Below are 22896 nucleotides of genomic sequence, written 5' to 3' on the forward strand. Positions count from 1 at the left end.
AATCTTTCTCCAGTTCACCTCTTGTGATTTCTGTGCCTCCATGGTCTAAGGATGCCTTGTTGGTCCCCAGATTCTCCTCCACTCCTCTGTTGTCTGCTGCAGCTCTGCTGTCCTCACATTCATCTGCCTGATTGTCTCCAAAACCATTTGGATCTCACAAACTATTCACTTCCTGAAGAAGCTTCTCTGTAACATAACTCCTTACTATATTCTACATTTACCATCACCTGCCAGCTGAACCTCAACCACACCTTGAACCAGGGAGCTTTTCAGAGACTTCAGTGACCTCTGAGGTTACTCAAAGTCACTTTCTAATGGGCAGAAAGTGATTTAAACTCTGTGACAGAGTTTAAATCACTTTCTGCTTAGTGAAATCCACCATGTCCTCCCTTTTCATAGAGAGACATGGTGACCGTGGTCCAGATACATTAAAAGGGTTGAAATCAAACCTACATTGAAGCTTCACAAATCAAAGCTTTAATGCAGCTTCGTTTAGGGAAAGAAAAAAAACTAGAAACTTGGTTTTAGATAATCTGGCCTGAATAATCTACATGATTGAAGTCTACATATTTTACTTTTTGAAGTAGATCACATTAAAGATGCTCAAAGTAGCAAGAAATTACGTGGAATTGTCCTTTAGTCATTTCCCAAATTAGAAACTCCAATTTTCCAGCAGAATCTTAAAGGCCTGGTGTAATAACCAATAAAAGTAGAACAAAAATCATTTTCAGCAAGGTCAGATTAACCATATTGGCAGCTGGGCAATTTGCTGACCTATAACTTTTGCCACCTCTCTTTCTGTTTTATTATACACTTTATTTCTGTTATGCTAAACGTCACATTAACATCAACCAAAACCCGATTGCTGCTCTCCTTAGCCATCCTCTCTGCCATTTCATTTCCCATAACCTCATAATGTGCTGAAACCCAAATAAAATTATCTGTAAGAATCATCAAATTGATTCTATGAAGTGTTTGTTTTATTTAGAGCTGATGACATGTTATGCTGCAACATGACCCTTCAGAGTAAGAGTCTTCACTTATAATTTTAAAGATGAACAAAATAAAAAGTCAAATTTGTACATTTATCTTGTGGCCATTTTTTGAACAGGCTCAAATTAAATGAGGACTTTATTAAGCCCAGTTACCTGGACATAAGTTCCAGTTACACCAGCTGGAAAAACACAGATTCAGTTGAAACAACTGACCACAAAAAGACTTTTAAACCTTAAATTTCCAAATCTCAACTTAAGACGTGGATCTGGTTCCACAGAGACGATAGAAGGAAGCTCTGATTGGAGGAGTTCAGTCTCACCTGGAGCACAGCAGCTCTGATTGGCTGTCAGCCGTCCAGATCCTGTTCTGGGTCGTTTCCCATACTGGGAGCAGCTGGTACAGACCGGATCCATCAGAACATTCTGACCCAAAGCACAGCAGGATGGATGCTCCTCCTCACCAAAGCTCCTCCTGTGAAGACATTTCTTCATCACTGAAATAGTTCACTAGCAACAGGCTGGAGATGAAGATGTTCATGAAGGTCCACAAAAAACAAGGGACCAGAAACTGGGTCAGAACAGAACCTCAGAACATTGATGATTTCTGGTTTTAAGTACTTCATTGAATTATATTTGGTATCATGACTGATGCCAGTGTTCCCAGTCTGGAAGATGCTGGGTTTCACTGCTTCAGTGGGTTTACAGACAATCTGAATTGTTGCTCTTCACAAGCTTGGTTGTTTTTGTTTCCATGCAACATTTTAATCCATATTAATTCATTCAGACCTTCATTCAAACTCTACTGATTTACTGACCAACATCCTTCATGTCCAACTTTAAATTAAGAAGTAAGAAAATTAAGTTACTGTTTATTGAAACACTGAGATCAACCAGTTAATATCATTTATTTTATATCTCTATAGATTCACATGAATCAGTTAGAAAATGGTTTCTTACTTTCTGTCTGATGGTTCAGGTTCATTACTGAAGTCTGGAAGATAATCTTTGGACCGGTCACTCCTCATAGATGGACTGAAGGGTCCTGGAGGTTCTGCTCTGTCCTGATCTTTCATCTTCTGGCCTTTTGGAGAGAGAAACCAGAACCAGTCAGTCCAGTGATCCAGTTCCAGTAACTGTCCTGTGAAGCAGAAAGCTGGTTCCCATCATGTGTTCAGAGGATCAGAGTGAATCATTTGAATGAATGAGTGAACATTTCCTATGAACTAGTGAACTTATTTAGCTCCCAGTGGACTTGAACGCATCATGACTCTATTGTAGCTCTGTATGGAGAGAGTCAGTGAGCAGAAGGTTCTGAGGGAGCAGCAGCTTAGGTCGGGTCCACAGCTCTCCTCCAGACAGAACCGGGTCCAGCTGGGATCTCAGCAACATGTCAGCCTCTGTGTGCAGCTCAGCAGGATTTCCTCTCAGCTCAAGAGACACAAAGCAGCTTTCAGGGACCACAGCATCCAGCTGAGGTACCAGCTGGACCCACTGCAAGGAATCATGGGTAAACAGCTGCTTCAATAGGGGGATGAAGCCCCCAAACACTCAGCGAGGCCTGAAACATATTTAGTCTATTGATCTGATTGAACTTCAAAATAAAGAGACACATTAATACCCACAACTAGAAAAGGAATTATTGATTTTGAGAGCAGAATATGATAAATATTCAGCTTCAAAAGCTGCATCAAGTCTTTTGCGACTCAGGCAAACATTCTATGAACAAGGCAACAAACGGGCAAGTTACTGGCATGGCAAATAAAACAGTTAGAAACTAAACAACCAATCACATCTATTATATCAAATGAACTAACCTTGCAAGACCCCCAAGAAATTACTGCAGCTTTTAAGAACTACTATAAAGAATTGTATAAAGCGCAAATAAACATAAAATTAGAAAACATAAATCAATTTTTAAATAATTTAAATATACCAAAATTCTCAGAGGAAGACAAGGACAACTTGAATCTAGAAATGACAAAAGAAGAGATAGGGCTAGCCATTGACAATATGAAATCAGGGAAAAGAGCAAGGCCAGCGAAACAGGTGTATCCTAATTAAAAGTAAAGAAATCAAGAAATGGCAAAAAATGTGGAATGAAGATAAGAAAGGAAGAAGATTATATGAAGTACAAAAGTCAGTTTGAATTCGAAGCATTAATGAACGAAACAGAAGAGAAGAAATAATTAGTAGATTAAGAGTAGGTCATACCTACTTAAATGACATGCTTTATAAAATAGGGAGGAAAAATAATGATAAATGTGAGAGATGTGGAGAGAAAGAAAATGTAGAACACATATTGATGAACTGTAAGTCAAATGAACTCGAAAGGGAAGAATTAAAGAGAATAGTTAGAAATATGGGGCATGAATGGAATCTTAAAGGTATATTAGGAAATGAAGGAAACATAACAGATATTCACAAATTAAGGAAAGCATTGTTTATTTATCTTAAGAATACAAAATTAAAAAGTAGAATTTAATAGATATGAAGTAATGCTTCTACACACTCATGTACAGTAGGTGGCGGTATGCACCTTAAAGTTGCTTGTGATCCGCCATAATAGAAAAGAAGAAGAAGAAGAAGTATCCTATTGGTGGTGATGAACAAGCCCAGGCAAGCAGGCTACGGACTTTGTTCGGTAGCCTGCTTGCTACTTGCTAATCAGTAGGTGGGGTCAAAACACTTGCGTTTCTCTCTCTCGCTTTTTTGTAACGAGTAACTAAACCACACATTGAAAATGTATCGGAGTAAAAGTACGCAATTAAGTTCGGAAATATAGTGAAGTAAAAGTGAAAGTCATCAAAAATTTTCATACTCCAGGAAAGTATGAAGTACTCCAAAATATACTTAAGTAAAGTAGTGAAGTATTTTTACTTCGTTACTATACAACACTGCCTCAGACTCTGCTCTTTTATCATTAGATGCCGAGAAGGCGTTCGATAGGGTTCACTGGGAAAATCTTTTTCAAGTTATGGAAAATTTCAATTGTGGAAACAATTTTGTAAAATGGGTTAAAATATTATACAATAATCCCTCAGCTGAAATAATAACAAACAGAAACATATCTAAGCCAATAAAGATCAATAGAGGCTGCAGACAGGGCTGCCCATTGTCGCCTTTACTATTCACCTTGGCAATAGAACCATTTGCTATTGCGATTCGCTCACACCCTCATCTCACTGGAATCACTGTTGGAGCTACAGAACACAGGATTTCCTTGTTCGCAGACGATGTGATCTTATTCATATCAAAATTAAGTCGATCAATACAAATTCTTATGGAAATAATTAAATTATTTAGTGAGATATCTGGATACAAAATAAACAAAAATAAGTCTTCTATTCTATTAATGAATGCAAATGAAAGAACTGGTATTACTGTGCTGTGCAGTTGAGGTCTATGATGTTTTATTACAGTAATCATTCTCCACATTGGACTGACATGGAGACTCAGGATTTGAAATTGACTCTGCCTTTATACTTATATTCAAATTCAATATCAAAGCTTCTGAAACATACTAAAAATCAATTTCTTAAGAATATGATAAGAGTATGGAGAGATGTAAGAAAAATTTTAAATGAACCGAATTGTTTATCGCTGTTCAGTCCAGTGTGGGGTAACCAATTTTTTGTACCTGGTAGAGCTGATTTAATATTTAAAGTATGGAAAGACAAAGGACTCCAAATGATTCAGAATCTTTATGTACCAGACTCAGACATACTAATGAGCTTTCAGGATCTGCAACATAAATTTCACCTAGATAGGAAACATTTCTTTAAATATCTTCAACTCAGAAACTTCATAAGAACGAGTCAAAATAATGAGTTGACAAAACCTGCCAAGTCAACTTTAGAAAATTTTTTAACAAAGGACAGTTTGAAGAAAGGTATCATATCAGAATTTTATCACTCAATAATGTTACATATATCAGAAGGATCTCATGATAGACTTAAGGCTTGGAGAGAAGACTTACTGCTAGAGATATCTGAGGAAGATTGGCAAACAGCATGTAAACTGGCCCACACCAGTTCTATCAACACATCTCTTAAAATGATTCAATTCAAATGGTTAATGCGGGTTTATATAACACCAGTGAACCTTAATAGGTATAACAGGGAGATTCCTGATGTATGTCCGAAATGCACAGAGGACAGAGGAACTCTGGTTCACTGCATGTGGTATTGTAGGATAATTACACTGTTTTGGAAAGAGGTAAAAGATGTAATTGAGAAAATAATTTCCAAACAAATAATTCTTGAGCCAAAGCTGTTTGTGTTTGTACTGTACCCTGAAAAACATAATTATACTAAAAATGAACGGACATTTATAAACTTAAGTTTGCTTAATGCGAAAAGATGTATATCAATGTTTTGGAAAAAGACTCATGGACCGACCATAAACCAATGGGTACAGCAAACGTTATCTGCCCTCCCTCTGGAAAAAATTACGTATATATTAAAGGGGAAAACAAGATTTGTTTGAGTTCATATGGAATCCCTTCATTAGGTATGTCAAGGATCTGAACATCTCGGAAGACGGTACAAGTGACTTAAGAACATGGTAACTGCAGTTGCCAAAGACAATTCTTTTTGAGGACATATACTGTTAAAATCTCAATTTAAAGACGATATGTAAAATATGTGTTGGGTTGTATTGGAACCAGGATTATGAGAGACATTTTGTTGTACTTTTTTGTTTGTATTTTATTTTGACTTGAACAGTAATGCTACTATTGTTGTTGCCACAATTTGCATACTGATCAAGTTGTTTGTTTAAACCACTAAAATTCTAATAAAGATATTTTGGAAAATAAAGAGACACATTAATGCAACTCTTTTAGTTAGAATCTAGTTTGTTACAACTGATCTAAAATGTTTGTGAAATTATTTATTTTATTATTATTGCTCCATTTAAAAGTATTGTTATTTTTAGGGTTGAACCGACTGCAGTTTTCTGGCTGATCGATTCCGATTTTGCAGATACTGATTGCTAAACACAGCAACCTTTCAGGTAAGAGTCAGTCTGGATCTGGATGCATTTTTCCAGCAGAGCTTTGAGAGACAAAGAGTTTCTTCCTGCTGAAAGGAGCAACAAGAGGAAAACCTGGAAAAAGACCAAACTCAGTGAGGAGGAAGAGAGGAAATCTGTGGACGGCTTAAAGCCGGTTCTGATCCACAGACAAGAGAAACATCAGTTTCTGCTGAACCCCAGACTGATGAGGGACGGAGTGATGTGATTCACTTCCTGCTGATTTCAACAAGCAGAGAAACTAGTTTACAATGTTTTAGTTCTGCTTTTTAGGTTAAAACACCAGAGAGAGTCGCTGCAGCAAGAACTGATGGACTGTAAAAGTTACATTAAGTTCTCAGTTTATTTAGATTAAATCTGAAAAGTTCATTATTGCTCCACACAAACAGATCAGCTTTAGATGCTGCTGTCATGGTAGATCATAGCTGATCATTCACCAGGTTAACTGCGCAGTAACTGAGCTGTGTGTTTATAGTGTGTTCAATATTTCTCTTTTTGTTACTTATAGTCGCATAATGTAACCTCACTTAGCATCACTTTATAAGCAGCAACGTCTCTCAATAAAGTTTTTCATTTGATCTAATTCCTTTCTAGATCAGGCCTTCAATAAAGTAAACAGAGCGCTGCTGCGGGGACCAGGCCCTATGAGAGCCGAGCGACCCAGGCCGAGGTGACTGAGGCCCCGGGAAGCCTCGGTGGGTTCATCGGTTAGAAAGTCTCCAGAGAGCCGAGAGACACGGAGGGACCCGGAGCGGCAACACTTACCTCTAGTAACAAGTCAGCAAGTTATTTCCATCCTGCAGCTCAAAATGGAGGCTGATCTGAAGGAGACCAAAGTTGGTTTCAGTTTCTATTTTCACAGGAAGTCACGTAACTTGTGTTTTCCTCTAGAGCCAAAGTTTGATTCATCTGAATAAACATTAATAGTTCAGTTAGATTTAACAGAGTGAAAAAACTAGAGTGAAGATGGAAAAGCTTCAGTATTTCTGTTTTGCTGTTAGTGAAGCAGATCTGAAGCTGAGCAGCTTTTTTCATGGATTCAGCAGAAAACCAGCAGAACAAACTGCAGTTTAACAGGCGTTTGATGGAGGATTATGAGCGCTCACTGCCCTCTGGTGGTGAACTATCGGAACTACAGATATTCCTCTTCATATTAATTGCAGTTTATTTGATCTCATTTTCACTTTTATCAGGCCAAATCAAATCAGCTTACATTAATGTTAAATAAGAGTCACTGCAGGGTTAGTACATAGAAAATAAAACTTATTCTATAAAAATCCTCCAAAAACGATTCACTGTGGGAAATTTTGAGACTCAAGGCCTGAAAAAATATAAATAATAAAAATGTGTTTGAAATAAAATTCAATCACCTGCGATAGGAGCATCAAGCAGGATGAAAGGGGCTAATAGAGAAAAATTAAATATAAAAAGTTAATAAAGTTTAAATTATTAGTATTTCATATTACTTACTTAATTGCAGTCTTTTGTAGAACTGAATTAATCTGTAAATAAATGTATTACACATACAATATTATGCTGCTGCTGTTAATGTCATTTAAATACTTTTATCTGTTTTTAAAGACTGTCTACAGAAATAAGAAAATTATACGGTGGTGGTGCAAAACCTCAGCAGAGTTTAATTTCCTGCTTTTGAATAAAAGTTTCAGGGAGGAAAAAAGAAAAGTAACATTTATTATTTAATATGAAAACTAATTGAGAAAATTAACTCTTTCATATCGCTCTTAATGTGAAAGTACTCACAGGAAGTGAATGTGGTTTGTAAACTCTAACTTTATCAAGTAGCTGTAGTTACCATCTGTGTCCACTAGAGGGCAAAACCCGCCCTGCTCTGATAATAATAGTTCAGTTCGCGGCTCTGCAGCTAAAATATCAACATCATTCTGACTGTTTCCAGGATAATTTAACTTTTCATAAATATTTTCCTACCTTCAGACCGGAAGCTCAGCATATTAGCGTCTAAACCAGAGTTGTAGAGCTTTGATTCAGCTCTGTTGGAGCTGAAGCTCCAGTTTAGGAGCCACAGCTCCTCTGAAGCTGCTGCAGCCTGTTAGCATCGTTAGCATCGTTAGCTCCGCTCAGAGTCTCTGCGGCTGTTTTCATCTCTGTGGAGCTGCTTCTAGTTCACACTGACAGATAAAACATTGAAATGAACCCAGGAGAAGAATCTGTCTTCATTTATCTCACTGGGAATCAGTGAGATAGAAGTGAGAACCTACGATTAAGCTATAAAAAATTATAAACACACTTCCTGTGACGTCTTTCAAAATAAAACAACGGAAAATATAATAACAGTACAGTTCTAGTTTAAAGAAGCTTTCAAGGAAAAAAACTGTATTGATTAATTAAAATGTTCCCATGTATTTTATTTAAACATCTTCAGATTGAATAACGCAAAATAAATTTCTGCCGTAATTAGAAGCTTTAAAATCTAGATCAACTGAACAGGATGCTTCCGTCTTTACTAAATAAAGATGAAAGTTTTTAATTTTATACTTTATTTCTTTGTTGATCTGAATACAGAAACCTAAACATAACGGAGGACTAAAATAAAGGTGATGTTACTATATTTGTACACAAACAGCTACATAGAAAAAACACAAAGAACATTATTAAAAACTTTATTGTCTCATTAAACACCCAGGAACCTACATTAGATAGAAGAAATGTGAAAAAAAATAACTTAACATTGGTGCAAGATACTGCAATTCCCAATATTCCTTTAAGACCCAGCAGATGTCGCTGTAGCTCCATTCAGAGAAGAGAAGCTGCAGCTACTTGAATCATCAGTTCTGATGATGTCACATGCATAGCGAGTCCGCTACGTCTTAAAATTGTAAGTCAGACTTTTTTCTTTGCCATTTTTCTGTACTCTTTAAAATACAAATGTTCTTTTTTGTAGGTTTCTGTAAAGTGCAGTGAATGGGAATGTTCTGCCGTTGATCCTCACTGTTCTTAGGAAGGAGAAATGTCAGTATGTTTGCAATAATACTGGAATACTGTGATATTAAATTAAAACAATACTCTGTTCTTGGTTAAATATTTTTCACATTTCCTCTAAAGTGTACCTATTGTTTCATTGTACTAATTTTCATAAGCATGTTGTCTGCAAATTTTGAATGTATTGACAATTTGTACAATTCTGTAATAGTATATTGGCAATGTACTCTTGAAAAATGTAAATATATTTAAAATAAAATGTGATTTGTTATGCATGCCTGCATCCAACTCTATGACCAACATTCACCATCCGACCCGATGGAACTGGAGAGGTTCTGAAGGAGGAATGGCAGAAGATCCCCAAATCCAGCTGTGAAAAACTAGTTGCATCATTTCCAAGAAGACTCATGGCTGTACAAGCTAAAAAGGGGTTTCTACTGAGCAAAAGGTCTGAATACTTATGACCATGTGATGTTTCAGTTTTTCTTTTTTTTAATAAATTTACAAAGCTTTCTACAATTCTCTATGTTTTCTGTCAAGGGGGGATGCTGAGTATACATTAATGAGAAATAATATGAACTTTTCTGAGATTAGCAAATGGCTGCAATGAAACAGAGTGAGAAATTTAAAGGGGTATGAATACGTTTCATTCATTAATTCACCAGGGACTTTGATTTTCCTCATTAAAGCAAAATCAGAGTAAAGGAAAAACATGGATATTTGAAATGTCCGTGATTGTATTCAGTGACTCAAATATAAAATACGTAAAACAACTTTCCTAGCAAGTTGGCAAACAGCTGTGGAAATTATTGCTGTGATTCAACCAACAATTTTATGATTTTCTAATGAGCAAACATTTAAAACCAGAAAGACTCAGAAATGGAGCGATGGTCAGAAAGAGGTCAAGTTTTCTATATTAAAGAAAGTCCATAAAGTAACGCATTTGATCCAAAATGTCTGATTCAATCTGGATTTTCTACTGATAAAAGCCCAGAGAAATCCTCTCTGATCAATAAATTATTGACTTCATATTGAAATATTTTCCATCTACCAATCAGAAACCCAGATATCTCAGCCGGGCCACAAACACTCAGAACCTACTGGTACCAGTTTGACTCCAAACTGGGAGCAAACTCAGCTTGTTGTCTGGGTTACAGATGAAAACTCAGAGAAAATCAGAGTTCCTGATTGAAACCAGGTGATGCAGCTCTGCATCATAACCAGAACCAGAACCAGAACTAGGCCCAGTTCTGGTTCTGGTTCTGTCCAGCAGCTCAAAGAGAGAAAACCCAGTCAGGACTGGAAACCAGAAGAATGTGGAGTTAAAACTCACCTGATCAGATCTTTGCTTCTCCTTCTGTTCACACAAACCGAGTCGGAACGAACTGGACCCGATTCTCCAGAACTTGAACCGGACCCACCTGAGGCTCCGCCTCCTCTCACAGCAGAGGTGTGTTGCTAATGACAAGAATCCTGTCTGATCATCACTACCAGGAAATAAATGGAAAAAATAACAACCAGTTCACATTTCAGTTTAAAGATTATTTATGTTTAAACATTTCAAGATTTTTTTTCCATGACTATTTCATTAAATTAATAAAGATTTTCAAGTTGATCAGATTCAGTTTTATCTATAAAGACTTTTATAAAATAGCCAAAGCTGCACCAAGTTTCTGCTCAGCAACACAATAAACCACTAATAATAGTTTCTGCTTGTTCTAATCCTCAGCGCTCACTTTATTTAAGCCTCCTGCCTCTGACTCCCCAGAGGATCCATCACTCTGCGTCTCTGAGGTCCGAGTCCGGGTCCAGAAAATTATCTTTACACCCGTCTGGCCCCCCGGCACTGCAGAACAGGACATTACCTGTCCAGATCGCTACAAAAACATTGACAAAAAAACAGAAATATAAAATACAGCGGACCTAATTCAAACCTAATTCAACATTTATAAAGAATCCTATGTTCTTTTTACGTGCACCCCTTCAAATAAAGTCTTACCAAATTTACTTCCTTGCAACTACATTGTTTTAAATAATATCACACCCTGGTTCACTTACACCTGCTTAGTTGTTTATGCTGTGGATTAATTTCACATTGAAACATTGTAAATAAAACATCAGCAAAACAAGAAGTGAACACTCACCTGATCCAGACGCTGCTCTTCTTCTTCTTCTTTTTTGGCGGTTGGCAAGCAACTTATTGATGTGCATTACCGCCATGAACTGGAATGGAGTGTGGATCGGGATGCTACATATATTTTCCCCCAACCCCCCAGAAAAAGAAAAAGAAAAGAAACCTTATATCCTTTCTATCAATTTCGTTTTCTTAAGATAATTTATTAAATAACCAAAATATACAGACTCTGCTCTGCTGCTGCATGGAGTCTGAACCGGTTCTGATCTAAACCTGACTAGAGCTGACACACCTGAGGCTCCGCCCCCTGACCCAGCTGAGGCTCCGCCTCCTTCCAGGTGACAATAAACACCTTTATTTTCATGTTTTCCTTTGTATGAGTTGAGCTGTAAAACTTTAGGTCAGATTTGAACTTTTTCAGGTTTTTCTCAGTTTTCTGCTCATTTCCAACCAACATTTTATTGCAGGAAATCATTTCAGGAAGGAACCAGAAGATTCAGGAGTCTGGGAGATGTGACTGTAACCGACCTGAACACTGAGGGCCCAGAGCGCCCCCTGCAGGATCTGCTGCACCATTACCATTTTTAACTTGTGTAAAAATGGCAGTTTTACACAAGTTATTATTCTAATTCAATAGCTGATGTAATTAATCGAGTTTTGATTGAAAAGATTGATTCTCATCTGTTTTATTAAAAAAACATCTTCAGTCTGAATACTGCAAAAATAAACTGCTGGCTAAATTAGTAGCTTAAAGCTGAAATCAACTTGAGATGTTTCTGCTTTTACTAATTTAAGCTGTGAAACTAAATGTGAAAACTTAAAATACAGCAAAAATGGCATGGAGGATTAAAATGAAGGTTTAGTTATTATATGTGTACACAGTCAGCTGCATAAAAAATACACAAAGATTTTTTTAAAAACTTTATTTGGTCGTTAAACATCCAGCAACCCACATTGCATTAGAAGAATTATGAAAATCAAACATGAACCAATCAGCACATTATCCCAGTGATTCTCTGAGGTTTGAATAAATCAGTAAAATCACAGTAAAGAGCCTGAAGTTCTCTAGAAAACTCAAAACATGAAATATGGAGTTAAAAAAGTAAAAACCAAAACAAACTGAGAAATTAAAGCTGAGAATCAATGATGACGTAAAACTTCAAGATTTAGTTTTTACAATGAACATAAAATATATAAAATCTTTTTTTTCCCAGGTTCCACATGTTCCTGAAAACTGCTCTAAGATCAGAGTTTCTGTAGGACATCCAGTTCTAAACTGGTTAAACTGGTTTCTCTGATGGAAGCTGAAGTTTCTCTGCAGTTTCCAGTAAAGCATCTTTTTATCTGTGGAGCTTTGAGGAACATTTTCATGTCAGCAGAAGGAAGAAGCAGCAGAGAAAAGAGGTTTGAAGTGTCTTTCATGGCTTCAAAGCTGAACTGAAAATGATTCCCATGTTTCCATTCTCAGACCATTTCTGGTTCCAGGATGAAAATGAATCAGAGAGAAAAAAGATCAACTTTCCAGTTGAATCCAGTTCAGATCAAAACTCCATGAAGCCTCTAAATGGAGCCCAGTTTGAATTGGATCTTTATTGATCCTGTGGAGCGAGAAAAATTAACAAAGTCCAAACTTTGTTAAAGAGAAAGAACAAAACACAGCTTTATTTTACATCTGCACAGATGGAGAACTCAGAAGAGATCTAACTAGACAAAGGAATCACCTCTCTACATAAACTGTATACTGTCCTTCTCCCGCAGACAGAGTGTCGCCACCAACATTCCCAAGGAGCTAATCAGATTAATACACACACAGAGAAAATGCAACTTTCAGTTAAAAATGGGTTTCAGACAGAATATTCTGTGTCTAATAATAATCACTGAGCCGTCGGTCTGGTCTTGTCCCTCCGCAAGGTATGAAAACTATTTACTTATCGCCTGTTGCTAAGACACACTGAGGCAAACTGTGAAGGCTAAAAAGAGAAACAATGACTCTGTAAGACTGAGTGAGACATAATAAACTAATTAAACATTGTAAGATTAATATTAAATAAACTTCTAATAAAAGTAAACACACTGTAAATAATTATTTTATTCCACAATTCCTCCCTTTTGTTTCTCTTGAAACAACTTAAAAATAATTATTTCTATAGTAAGATGAATAAAAATAAAGATGAAAACACATACAATAAAAAGTTTCAAAAGAGTTAGAAACTTCAAATTCCTTCATATTATGATAATACAATATACTTAGAGCAATAAAAACTTGGATTAAGTAATAACTCCTCATTGTCGCTGTCTTTTCTGTCTTCCACCACAATTAATACACATGCCACAAGGCCTCTGTGATCCAGTGTTGCTGATGATGTTGTCTGGTTCCCTCCATGTTCTTAATGCTGCCTCAGCATCCTCTGATGGATGGCCCCGGTGGGATCGCCAGTTTTTCCTCCTAAAATTCCTAATAAACACAAAATCTCCTGGTTGTATATCATGCAGTGGTTTAGTAGCTGGTGCTGGTTGGCCTCCTTGGGCCTGTTGTCTAAAGGTTTTCAGCTGATCTGCTAGAGAAATGCAATAATTAATCATGTTATCATCACATGTGGTTAGATCTTTCCCAGAACTATCTGGGGGTCCCATCCCCATGTTTGGAGGACCTGCAAAGAGAATTTCAAAAGGACTGAGGTTATTTTTCTGACGACGTCTCATTCGCATATACATTAGGGCAATTGGAAGAGTCTGTACCCAGTTCAAACCTGTTTCTTCACATATTTTAGTTAGTTTTAACTTTATTAGATCCAGATTCAATATTTAGACAGTTCAGTAAGTATTTGATTTGCAAAGTGTCTTCCATTATCACTAGAAATTCTTCTAGGCACTCCCCAGCGGCAAATTACCTCCCTTAAGAGGATCTTTGCTACTGCGGAGGCATCTGCTGTTTGAACTGGGAACGCTTCAACCCATTTTGAAAACATGTCAACCATCACTAAACAATATATTTTCTTTTCACATGGGGTGAGCTCAATAAAATCAATCATTACATGTTGAAAAGGTGTGTGTGTCTGGGGGTGTGCTCCTGTTCCTTGCATTTTGTGACCTTTTGCAATGTTGTTTTGAGCACAGATAATGCAGTTTTCACAAAAAATGTGAGCTGATTTTGAAAAATTTACTGTAAACCATAATTTGTCCATCTCCCTCAACATTCCTCCCTTCGACACATGGCCAACACCATGTGACGTCACGCAGAAGGGTCTGAAAAATTTTTCAGGGAGGCAGGGATTGTCATTTGGACCAATCCAGACACCATCTTTAAGTTCAGCCCCGTGAGACTTCCAGACAGACTTTTCTTTGGGATTTGCATGGGATTGAAAATCATGTAAAGTAAGAGGCAAAGGTGTCAGTGCTCTTACTTTTAGTAGTGAATGGTTGTTGGGTAGAGACCTTCTGGCTGCAGATTTTGCCGCAGCATCAGCTGCCTCGTCTCCTAAAGAAATGGGGTCTTTTGAAGTGGTGAAAGATGGCGCCACAGTGCGGATCTCTGGATGCACTTCCATCAACAAACAATGTGAGTTCTGAATCTGAGAGCAGTTCTTGCTTCAGATCAGGTCGGGGAAAACACAGGACGTCCCATTCAGCAACACAGTCATGTGGTTGGCCTTCCACAGGTGCTGGCAAAAGAGTAGCTGGATTAAAAACTGTACAGCGTTTAATGGTTACGTTTGACATATCTAAAAGAACACAGTGGTAGCGCAGCCATCTGGCAGTTGACAGATGCGCCGTCCTCTGCTCATTTAGAATGAGTGTGAGAGTGGGGAACGAGTAAGGTCAGATCAGAATAACCCACAATGTCTCTGGATGCCAAAACAGCTTTTTCCGCGGCCGCCACTGCGCGCAAACAGTGTGGGAGCCCAGCTGCGATAACATCCAATTTGGAGGAGAAGTAGGCGACTGGTTTCAATCGGTCACCATGTTTTTGGAGCAAAACTGACGTCATACAGCCACCCCGCTCATCCACTGTCTGTGTAAACGGACGAGTTGGATCAGGAATGCCTAGAGTGGGTGCTTTTTGTAATTGTTTTTTCTGCGCTTCAAATGATGTTAATGCTTCAGATGTCCATGTAACCTTCGAGCTCATCAATAACCCTTTTTCATGACATATGTCTCTTAATGGTTTCTCAACCTCAGCGTAATTTGGGATGAAATGCCTGCAGTAACCACACAGTCCTAGAAAGGACATTAACTGCTTCTTTGTTTGTGGGAGGGGCAGCTGAACTATTGCTGAAATGCGTTTTTCAGAAATAGTTCTGCCTTGTTCTGAAATCACGTGTCCCAGGAATGTCACACAAGGTTGCACAAACTGCAATTTGATTTTGCTAACTTTGTGTCCATTATCAGCAAGAAAATGGAGTAATTTCAAACTCTCATTTTTACAGAGTTCAGCATCAGGTGCTGCCAATAGGAGATCGTCAACATACTGCAACAGAGCACATTTCGGATGTAATGTTAGAGCTGCTAAGTTGTCATTCAGAGCTTGATGGAAAATGGTTGGTGATTCACAATAACCTTGACACAATCTAGTGAATGTGTAGGAACGCCCATTAAACAGTGAACAGCCCAAAGATGATCAGGCAATGTGTCAAGTGCTGGATGAGGGCTGCAGAGCTGATCAAGTGTCAGTCATGAGCTGTCATCAATCACTTCCTTTGAGGGGCGGACAGACAAATCAGCAATTAACTGCTCTCTGTACATTTGTAGAGAGGGGGAGTATTTTATTCCAGGAGAATGGAACATCCAATCAGTTGCTTCGTGGGTAGATTTAGCCAGAGGTCCTAGTGACTTCCACTTATCAGCTGGATCTTTAGCCAGAGAGATATCTGGAAATGACTCAGGGACTTGGAAAAAATGTTGTTGGGCAGGGCTTAGACAAACCAGTAAGAACGTTGTGTTGTGCTGCCAACACATGTGTGTCATATGCAATGATGTGGGTGGAGAGCAGATGAACTCATCGCCGAGCTCATCAGCTGGGTCTGTGGTTGCCAGTGTTGTGCAATGCAAACGTTGTTGAGGCATCACATCAGCTGTTGGAGGCACACGGTTACGTGCTAACCTCAGAATGGTTTCAGTTTGTTGATCAGCAATAGACCATTCAAAAATGTAGAGAAGTTTTGGTAATTTAGAGAATGTGGTTGTTTCCGTTTGTTTAACCACTTGGATGCCCTCTGGTGTACATTTTAGACACAGAGACATTTTTAACATTAAATCTCGAGCCAATAGATTAATTGGGCAGACAGGTGACAACAAAAATTGATGTGTCAGTTCCTGTCCTGTGAAAGGATCAATGAGATTCAATGGTTTTGTGACTGGTTCAGGTGTTACTTGACCAGAAGCTCCCGTGGAATGAACTGTTTTTCCAGATAATGGAGCTCTAGGGAGACATTCATGTTTTATTAGGGACTGGGTGGCCCCAGAATCTACTAAAAAATGTATGTCAACACCTTTAACTTGCACTGTCAACATTGGCAACTTCTGATATGCATTTTGATGATATATCATATATGTGTGTGTGCTGGTACTTGCAGTTTGCTGAACCATGGGTTGATCCAACGGCACCGGGCTAGCTGCTGGCTCTAGTCAGGTGGAATAATGTCCTCTTTGATACCACCCCGAGTTAGGAACTCTCGGCCGCGTGGGCCAAAGCCGCCACGTGGGTTTGGACGTCCTTGATGGTGGTGGAAACCTCTGCCTCTGCTTCTGTCTCGCTTTTTCTGAGGGCATTCTCGAGCCCAATGTCCAATCTGGCCACAGTTGAAACATGGATCTTGTGAGGGACCTCCATATTGATCAACTGCAGGTGGGCGGTGGTTGGAGTTCTGAGCAGTGATGTGTTGAATCAGGGTGAGCTGAGCATCTTCCATGCGCTTTTCTTTGCGGTCTTTGTTCTTCTTCTGGCGATCGTTGCAGAGTTTCTCATTGTGTTGGGCATGAAGCAGAAGTTCTTTAATTCTTGGTGTGATGTCCCATCCAATGTAGGACATTTTGATTCCATCTCTGATGTCAAGCCTCAGTCCTTCCAGGAACTTTTGACAGAGAAGCAGTTCAAAGGGACCAGCCGGATCATTTCCCATCCAGTCATTTTTGGGGACTTCTAGACCAGAGTGAGCTGAGAAAATGTCAAACAGGCATCTGTAAAAGTCATTTGAACCTTCAATTGGACCTTGGATGCAGGCTGAGATGACATTGTAGCTGGGGCGGACTGGAAACTGCTCTATGAAGGCTTCGCCTATTTTTCGTAGAGCCTTGTTGTAGTCAGCATTGAGTGGATTGTCGGTTCCGTCAGGGTTATCCATTCCTCTTAGACGGAGATCTTGTGAGAAGACTGGACCAAGTTTGGAGACCACAGTTGGACCATAAACATGGAGCAAAACAGTCTTAAGTTCATAGGTCGTTGGTCTCATGGTTTTGCTGAGATACTCTAGGGCTTCAGCGATGGCTCTGCCTCCTTTCTCAATAGGGGGAAGGTGCTGTTTGGCTACAGCAATGAGGTCATCTGGTCCCCAAGCTCTGTAGAGAAGGTCAGGGCCTTTGAGGCCAGGGACTTCAACCATGGGATAGGTTTCAACCTTCTGTCCTCTGTACCGGTTTCCAGAGATGCCAGGTGATGGTGGGGTCAGGGGTTGGTCTTTAGAGCGAAGGTGACGACCATGTTCAGTTGTAGGGGGTCGTGGAGGCGGGCCTTTCATGCCTCGTGAGGGAACTCTGTCCTGGTCCTGTTGTTGCTCAAGGTCAACAGGATGGGGTTTCTGCTCAGTCTTTGATTGGTGGAAGATAGCCAGAGGCAGGGAGTCGTCCGAGGGGTCCCAGAATGGATTCTTCGGTCCTGGACCATCAGTCTTTGGACGGTACGGTGGTGGAGTTCCAAGGACTTGGAGCACTGGGTAGAGTGGAGCCACAGATGGGTTTGCTGAAGGGTCAGTTGGTGCCGTTGGACTCAAGCCAGGTACAGCCAGTGATGTACATGCGTGAGAAGAAACACATTTTGTTTTATTAGATTTTTCAGGTTCTTTTTTAGTCTTATATTTTTCATTCCCCTTGTGTGCAAATTTCTGAACCATCTGTAGTTTACTCTGGTGTTTTTGATCTCTGCAAAAGGCTTCTCTTTTCCAGAGATTGAATGCTTCTTCGTGTGATTGTAGTGCTTGCAGGTGTGTCTTTGAAATTTTGTGTGTTGCATCAGTTTGGCACGTTGTGCTAAGAGTTTCTGCTCTAAGTCTCTGATGTGGTCTACCTCTAAGCTGCCATTCTTAGGAAAACCAAACTCTGTGTGCCACTGTGGAACATGTTGACAACAAACTCTGCCATGAATTCTAACCATATGATCTATTTCTGGGCCACATGGAACGTATGCTTCAGTATTTTGACCTTTATTAAAAGTTCCTCCCATTTTCCCTTTTTTTATTTTTTATTTTTATTTTATTTATTTATTTATTTTTTTTATTTAATTTATTTTTCCTCTGATTTTTCTAAATCAGCAAAACCTTTTTAATTACCCTCTGATTTTTCTAAATCAGTAAAACCTTTTTATTTATCCTCTGATTTTTCTAAATCAGTAAAACCTTTGTATAGATTGTCTAAGCCTAGAACAATCTACAAAAATCCTCAGTTATTTTAAGCCTAAAATAACCTACAAAAATTCCTTCAGAGCTAAGCCTAGACTCTGAATACTGTTTTGGATTTCCTACGCCCAGGAAAATCTAACTCTGAGGTGTTTTAAGCCTAAAACCCTCTAAATTTCTTACATATATTTGGAAACAGCCTTTTTACCTTAAACACTGCTGGTTTGTTCTCCCCCAGACCAGGTTGTCGGATTCTGTCTCGATCGATCCAACCGGTGGAGTTCCAGAAAAGCCCTCGCTCTCTGACAGGCCTGCTATGGAGATGAGGGTCTTGGTGATCAGCCCTCTCCTGGCTGTCCACCGGAAGGACGAACCGGGAAGAATCCTGTTCGTGACGCCAAATTGTGGAGCGAGAAAAATTAACAAAGTCCAAACCTTGTTAAAGAGAAAGAACAAAACACAGCTTTATTTTACATCTGCACAGATGGAGAACTCAGAAGAGATCTAACTAGACAAAGGAATCGCCTCTCTACATATACTGTATACCGTCCTTCTCCCACAAACAGAGTGTCACCACCAACATTCCCAAGGAGCTAATCAGATTAATACACACACAGAGAAAAATGCAACTTTCAGTTAAAAATGGGTTTCAGACAGAATATTCTGTGTCTAATAATAATCACTGAGCCGTCGGTCTGGTCTTGTCCCTCCGCAAGGTATGACAACTATTTACTTATCGCCTGTTGCTAAGACACACTGAGGCAAACTGTGAAGGCTAAAAAGAGAAACAATGACTCTGTAAGACTGAGTGAGACATAATAAACTAATTAAACATTGTAAGATTAATATTAAATAAACTTCTAATAAAAGTAAACACACTGTAAATAATTATTTTATTCCACAATCCAAAGAGACAAACAATATCAGACACTAAATGACAGGCAAGAGAAAATAAACGGGAGGAAAATCTTAGAGGTCAGAGGTCATCATCATGATCCAGTCAGAGTCTCTTTAGACTCAAACTGCTGCAGCTTCAACCTCTGAGGATCAGCAGGACACTGAGACCATTTTCTACTTCACAGAGATCAGAACCTGCAGAGAGAAGAAGGAAGGAGAGAGCAGATCAGTGAGTGTTTCCAGCCTCTCTCCAGCAGCAGTCAGTGACGCAGCACATCCACTAGATGGTTTCCAGGCTGCAGTCAGACTGATCTCAGAGCTGTGACCAAGATGAACCTGATCAGTTGTTTCCTGTTGAACTGAGAGAACAAACAGATCTGAGATCAGATCTGCTGCTGCCACAGTTTGATGGATGAGGACCACTGTCTCTAGACATGTTGGACGGCTGGACGCTGGAGTCCAGCTGGACTTTCTGGAGACATGGACACAGCAACAACACTCATCTTCACACCAACACAAACATAGGAACACAGCAAGCTGCTGCTCCTCTGATTGGCTGATTGCTGTCTCTGTGTCCAATCAGGAAGCCTGAACCATTCTCCTCCCACTGAGAAGCTGCAGCTTTACTGGGAACACTGGATCTTTGCTTTGATGCTAACTGGGTTTAGTTCAATATGCTGACAGGGGATTGACTCACTACAAACATTTACTCACAATAGATCATCTACAAGATCCTTCAGCTGCTGAACATCTGAATCCTTCAGGTTGTTTCCTCTCATGTCCAGTTCTGTCAGACGGGTCGGGTTGGACTTCAGAGTTGAGGCCAAATAATCACAGCTGATCTTTGACAAACTGCAGCCCCTCAATCTGAATAAAGAATAAAAGATGTGAGCTGAAGCCAACAGGATGCAGGTTAACCAGTCCAACAGAACCAGTTAAAGATTCTCATCAATATTAATGCCAAAAAGCTGCTGCTTCAATAAAGACCTGCTGACTTCAGAACCAGAACCAGAACCTGGTACTGGGTCATGTTGTGTTGGAGGATTTTAGTCAGTAAAATCATTCCAGGTTCTGATCAAAGTGTTGAAGCATCAATCATTGATTATTGATTAGTTCCTGTCAGATTCCAGGAATTCAATTTTCTAGACTGGGTTGAATGACCTTTGACCTGCTTCACATGAGGGGGATTTCTACACACTGGGGGTCCGAATGCTGTCCTGTTCTGACCTCAGATCAGCAGGTCCAACTCAGTTACACAGAGGGACTAAATTAAACTCTGGATCCAAGTCCAGGAACAAACTCAGAAAATATTTATTAGAACAGAAGAAATTAATTTGATTTATGATCAATTATATATAATTATTCACAGAATTATCAATAATTATAGAATTAAAATACCTCAATATCTCCAGTCTGCAGCCTTCAGTCTGTAGAAAACCACAGAGCTCCTTCAGTCCAGAATCTTCCAGGTTGGATCTGCTCAGGTCCAGTTCTGTCAGATGGGTCGGGTTGGACTTCAGAGCTGAGAACAGAGAAGTCCAGCTGGTCTCTGACAAACTGCAGCCCCACAAGCTGAATAAAGAATAAAAGATGTGAGCTGAAGCCAACAGGATGCAGGTTAACCAGTCCAACAGAACCAGTTAAAGATTCTCATCAATATTAATGCCAAAAAGCTGCTGCTTCAATAAAGACCTGCTGACTTCAGAACCAGAACCTGAACCTGGTACTGGGTCATGTTGTGTTGGAGGATTTTAGTCAGTAAAATCATTCCAGGTTCTGATCAAAGTGTTGAAGCATCAGTCATTGATTATTGATTTGTTCCTGTCAGATTCCAGGAATTCACTTTCTAGACTGGGTTGAATGACCTTTGACCTGCTTCCCATGAGGGGGATTTCTACACACTGGGGGTCCGAATGCTGTCCTGTTCTGACCTCAGATTAGCAGGTCTAACTCAGTTACACAGAGGGACTAAATTAAACTCTGGATCCAAGTCCAGGAACAAACTCAGAAAATATTTATTAGAACAGAAGAAATTAATTTGATTTATGATCAATTACATATAATTATTCACAGAAATATTGATAATTATATAATAAAATACCTCAATGTCTCCAGTCTGCAGCCTTCAGTCTGTAGAAAATCACAGAGCTCCTTCACTACAGAATCTTCCAGGTTGGTTCTGCTCAGGTCCAGTTCTGTCAGATGGGTCGGGTTGAACTTCAGAGCTGAGAACAGAGAAGTCCAGCTGGTCTCTGACAACCTGCAGTCCCTCAATCTGAATAAAGAATAAAAGATGTGAGCTGAAGCCAACAGGATGCAGGTTAAAACTGAAATATGAACAAATAAATAATAAAAATGTAGAAAATTAATTTCCCTGAATGTAAAAGAAACATGATGATCTGATTCTAACATCTGATCCAGTCAAACTGGTTTAAAGAGTCCAAACCAGCAGAACCAGAACATTTGATCAATAAAGAAACTCAAAGTTTTCTATCAGCCTGGATGAGATGAGCTATTTCTGCTGGTTCCTGATCATCAGCTGGAGACCCGACTTGGTAACTGGATCAGAACCACTCAGTTTCTTCATTAATGGCCTTGGGTTTTTATTAAAGCTGCTGAAAGCCAATGGAGGCCATTATTTCCTAAGGAGACGTGACCTGATGAAGCATCATCACAGAGACGAGGCTCCAACCGACTGACAGCTGTCAGACTGAAGAGGACGGTTCCTCTCTGACCCGGCCCAACAGAACCACAGCTTCAGGACAAAGCTGAGGAACCTGCTGCTGCTGCAAACCTCACTTTCATTCATTTCATCTAGATTTGCTTTTCTACAATCAGTCATTTCTTAGATTTGGTCATTAATGATGATTTGAACTTGTCAGTGTTTGTGGCTCGACTCTGGAGGAACAACATTTCATTCTGGATGTAAAGATGAGAATCAGAAATGAGAAATAAAACAATCTGAATCTTTACCAAACCAAACTGAAACATCTCCATCATTAATTTACATCATTTGAATCATTTTACTCATTTTGTTCATCAGTAAAAAACATTTTAAAGTAAAAAACTGAAAAACAAAGTTCAATAATCTCAAAGTCTGATATAAGAAAAAAATAATATATAAGGTAAAAGGTTTTAGGGATTTTATTCTGACATTTAAATGAAATAAAATTTTATGAAATAAAATATATTAGAATAAAAGCATTAATTAAACTAATGTTTAAAGTATAAATGAATAATTTTATTGTATAAATAAAGAAAACAAACCTCAGAT

The 22896-nt window shown here is 39.0% G+C and overlaps 1 protein-coding gene across 6 annotated transcripts in view; it reads right to left on the bottom strand.

Annotated features, from left to right (window-relative positions):
- The window catches only part of LOC111607661 (NLR family CARD domain-containing protein 3-like), a 58667-nt gene that overhangs the window by 15275 nt on the left and 20496 nt on the right, over positions 1-22896 (bottom strand). For 2 of the 6 annotated variants that reach the window (XM_023329834.1, XM_023329833.1), the window contains exons 5-6: positions 1953-2076; positions 1316-1467 (exon numbers count right to left, since the gene is read on the bottom strand). In XM_023329834.1, the coding sequence (XP_023185602.1) occupies positions 1316-1467; positions 1953-2076 (276 nt within the window). Of the gene's footprint in view, positions 1-1315; positions 1468-1952; positions 2134-6791; positions 7273-7496; positions 7514-7973; positions 8206-22896 lie in introns of those variants that run through there. The other 4 variants (XM_023329835.1, XM_023329836.1, XM_023329839.1 and 1 more) reach the window with 4 other exon arrangements.

The sequence above is a fragment of the Xiphophorus maculatus genome, chromosome 24, assembly GCF_002775205.1.
Source record: "Xiphophorus maculatus strain JP 163 A chromosome 24, X_maculatus-5.0-male, whole genome shotgun sequence".
Classification (NCBI taxonomy): Eukaryota; Metazoa; Chordata; class Actinopteri; order Cyprinodontiformes; family Poeciliidae; genus Xiphophorus; species Xiphophorus maculatus.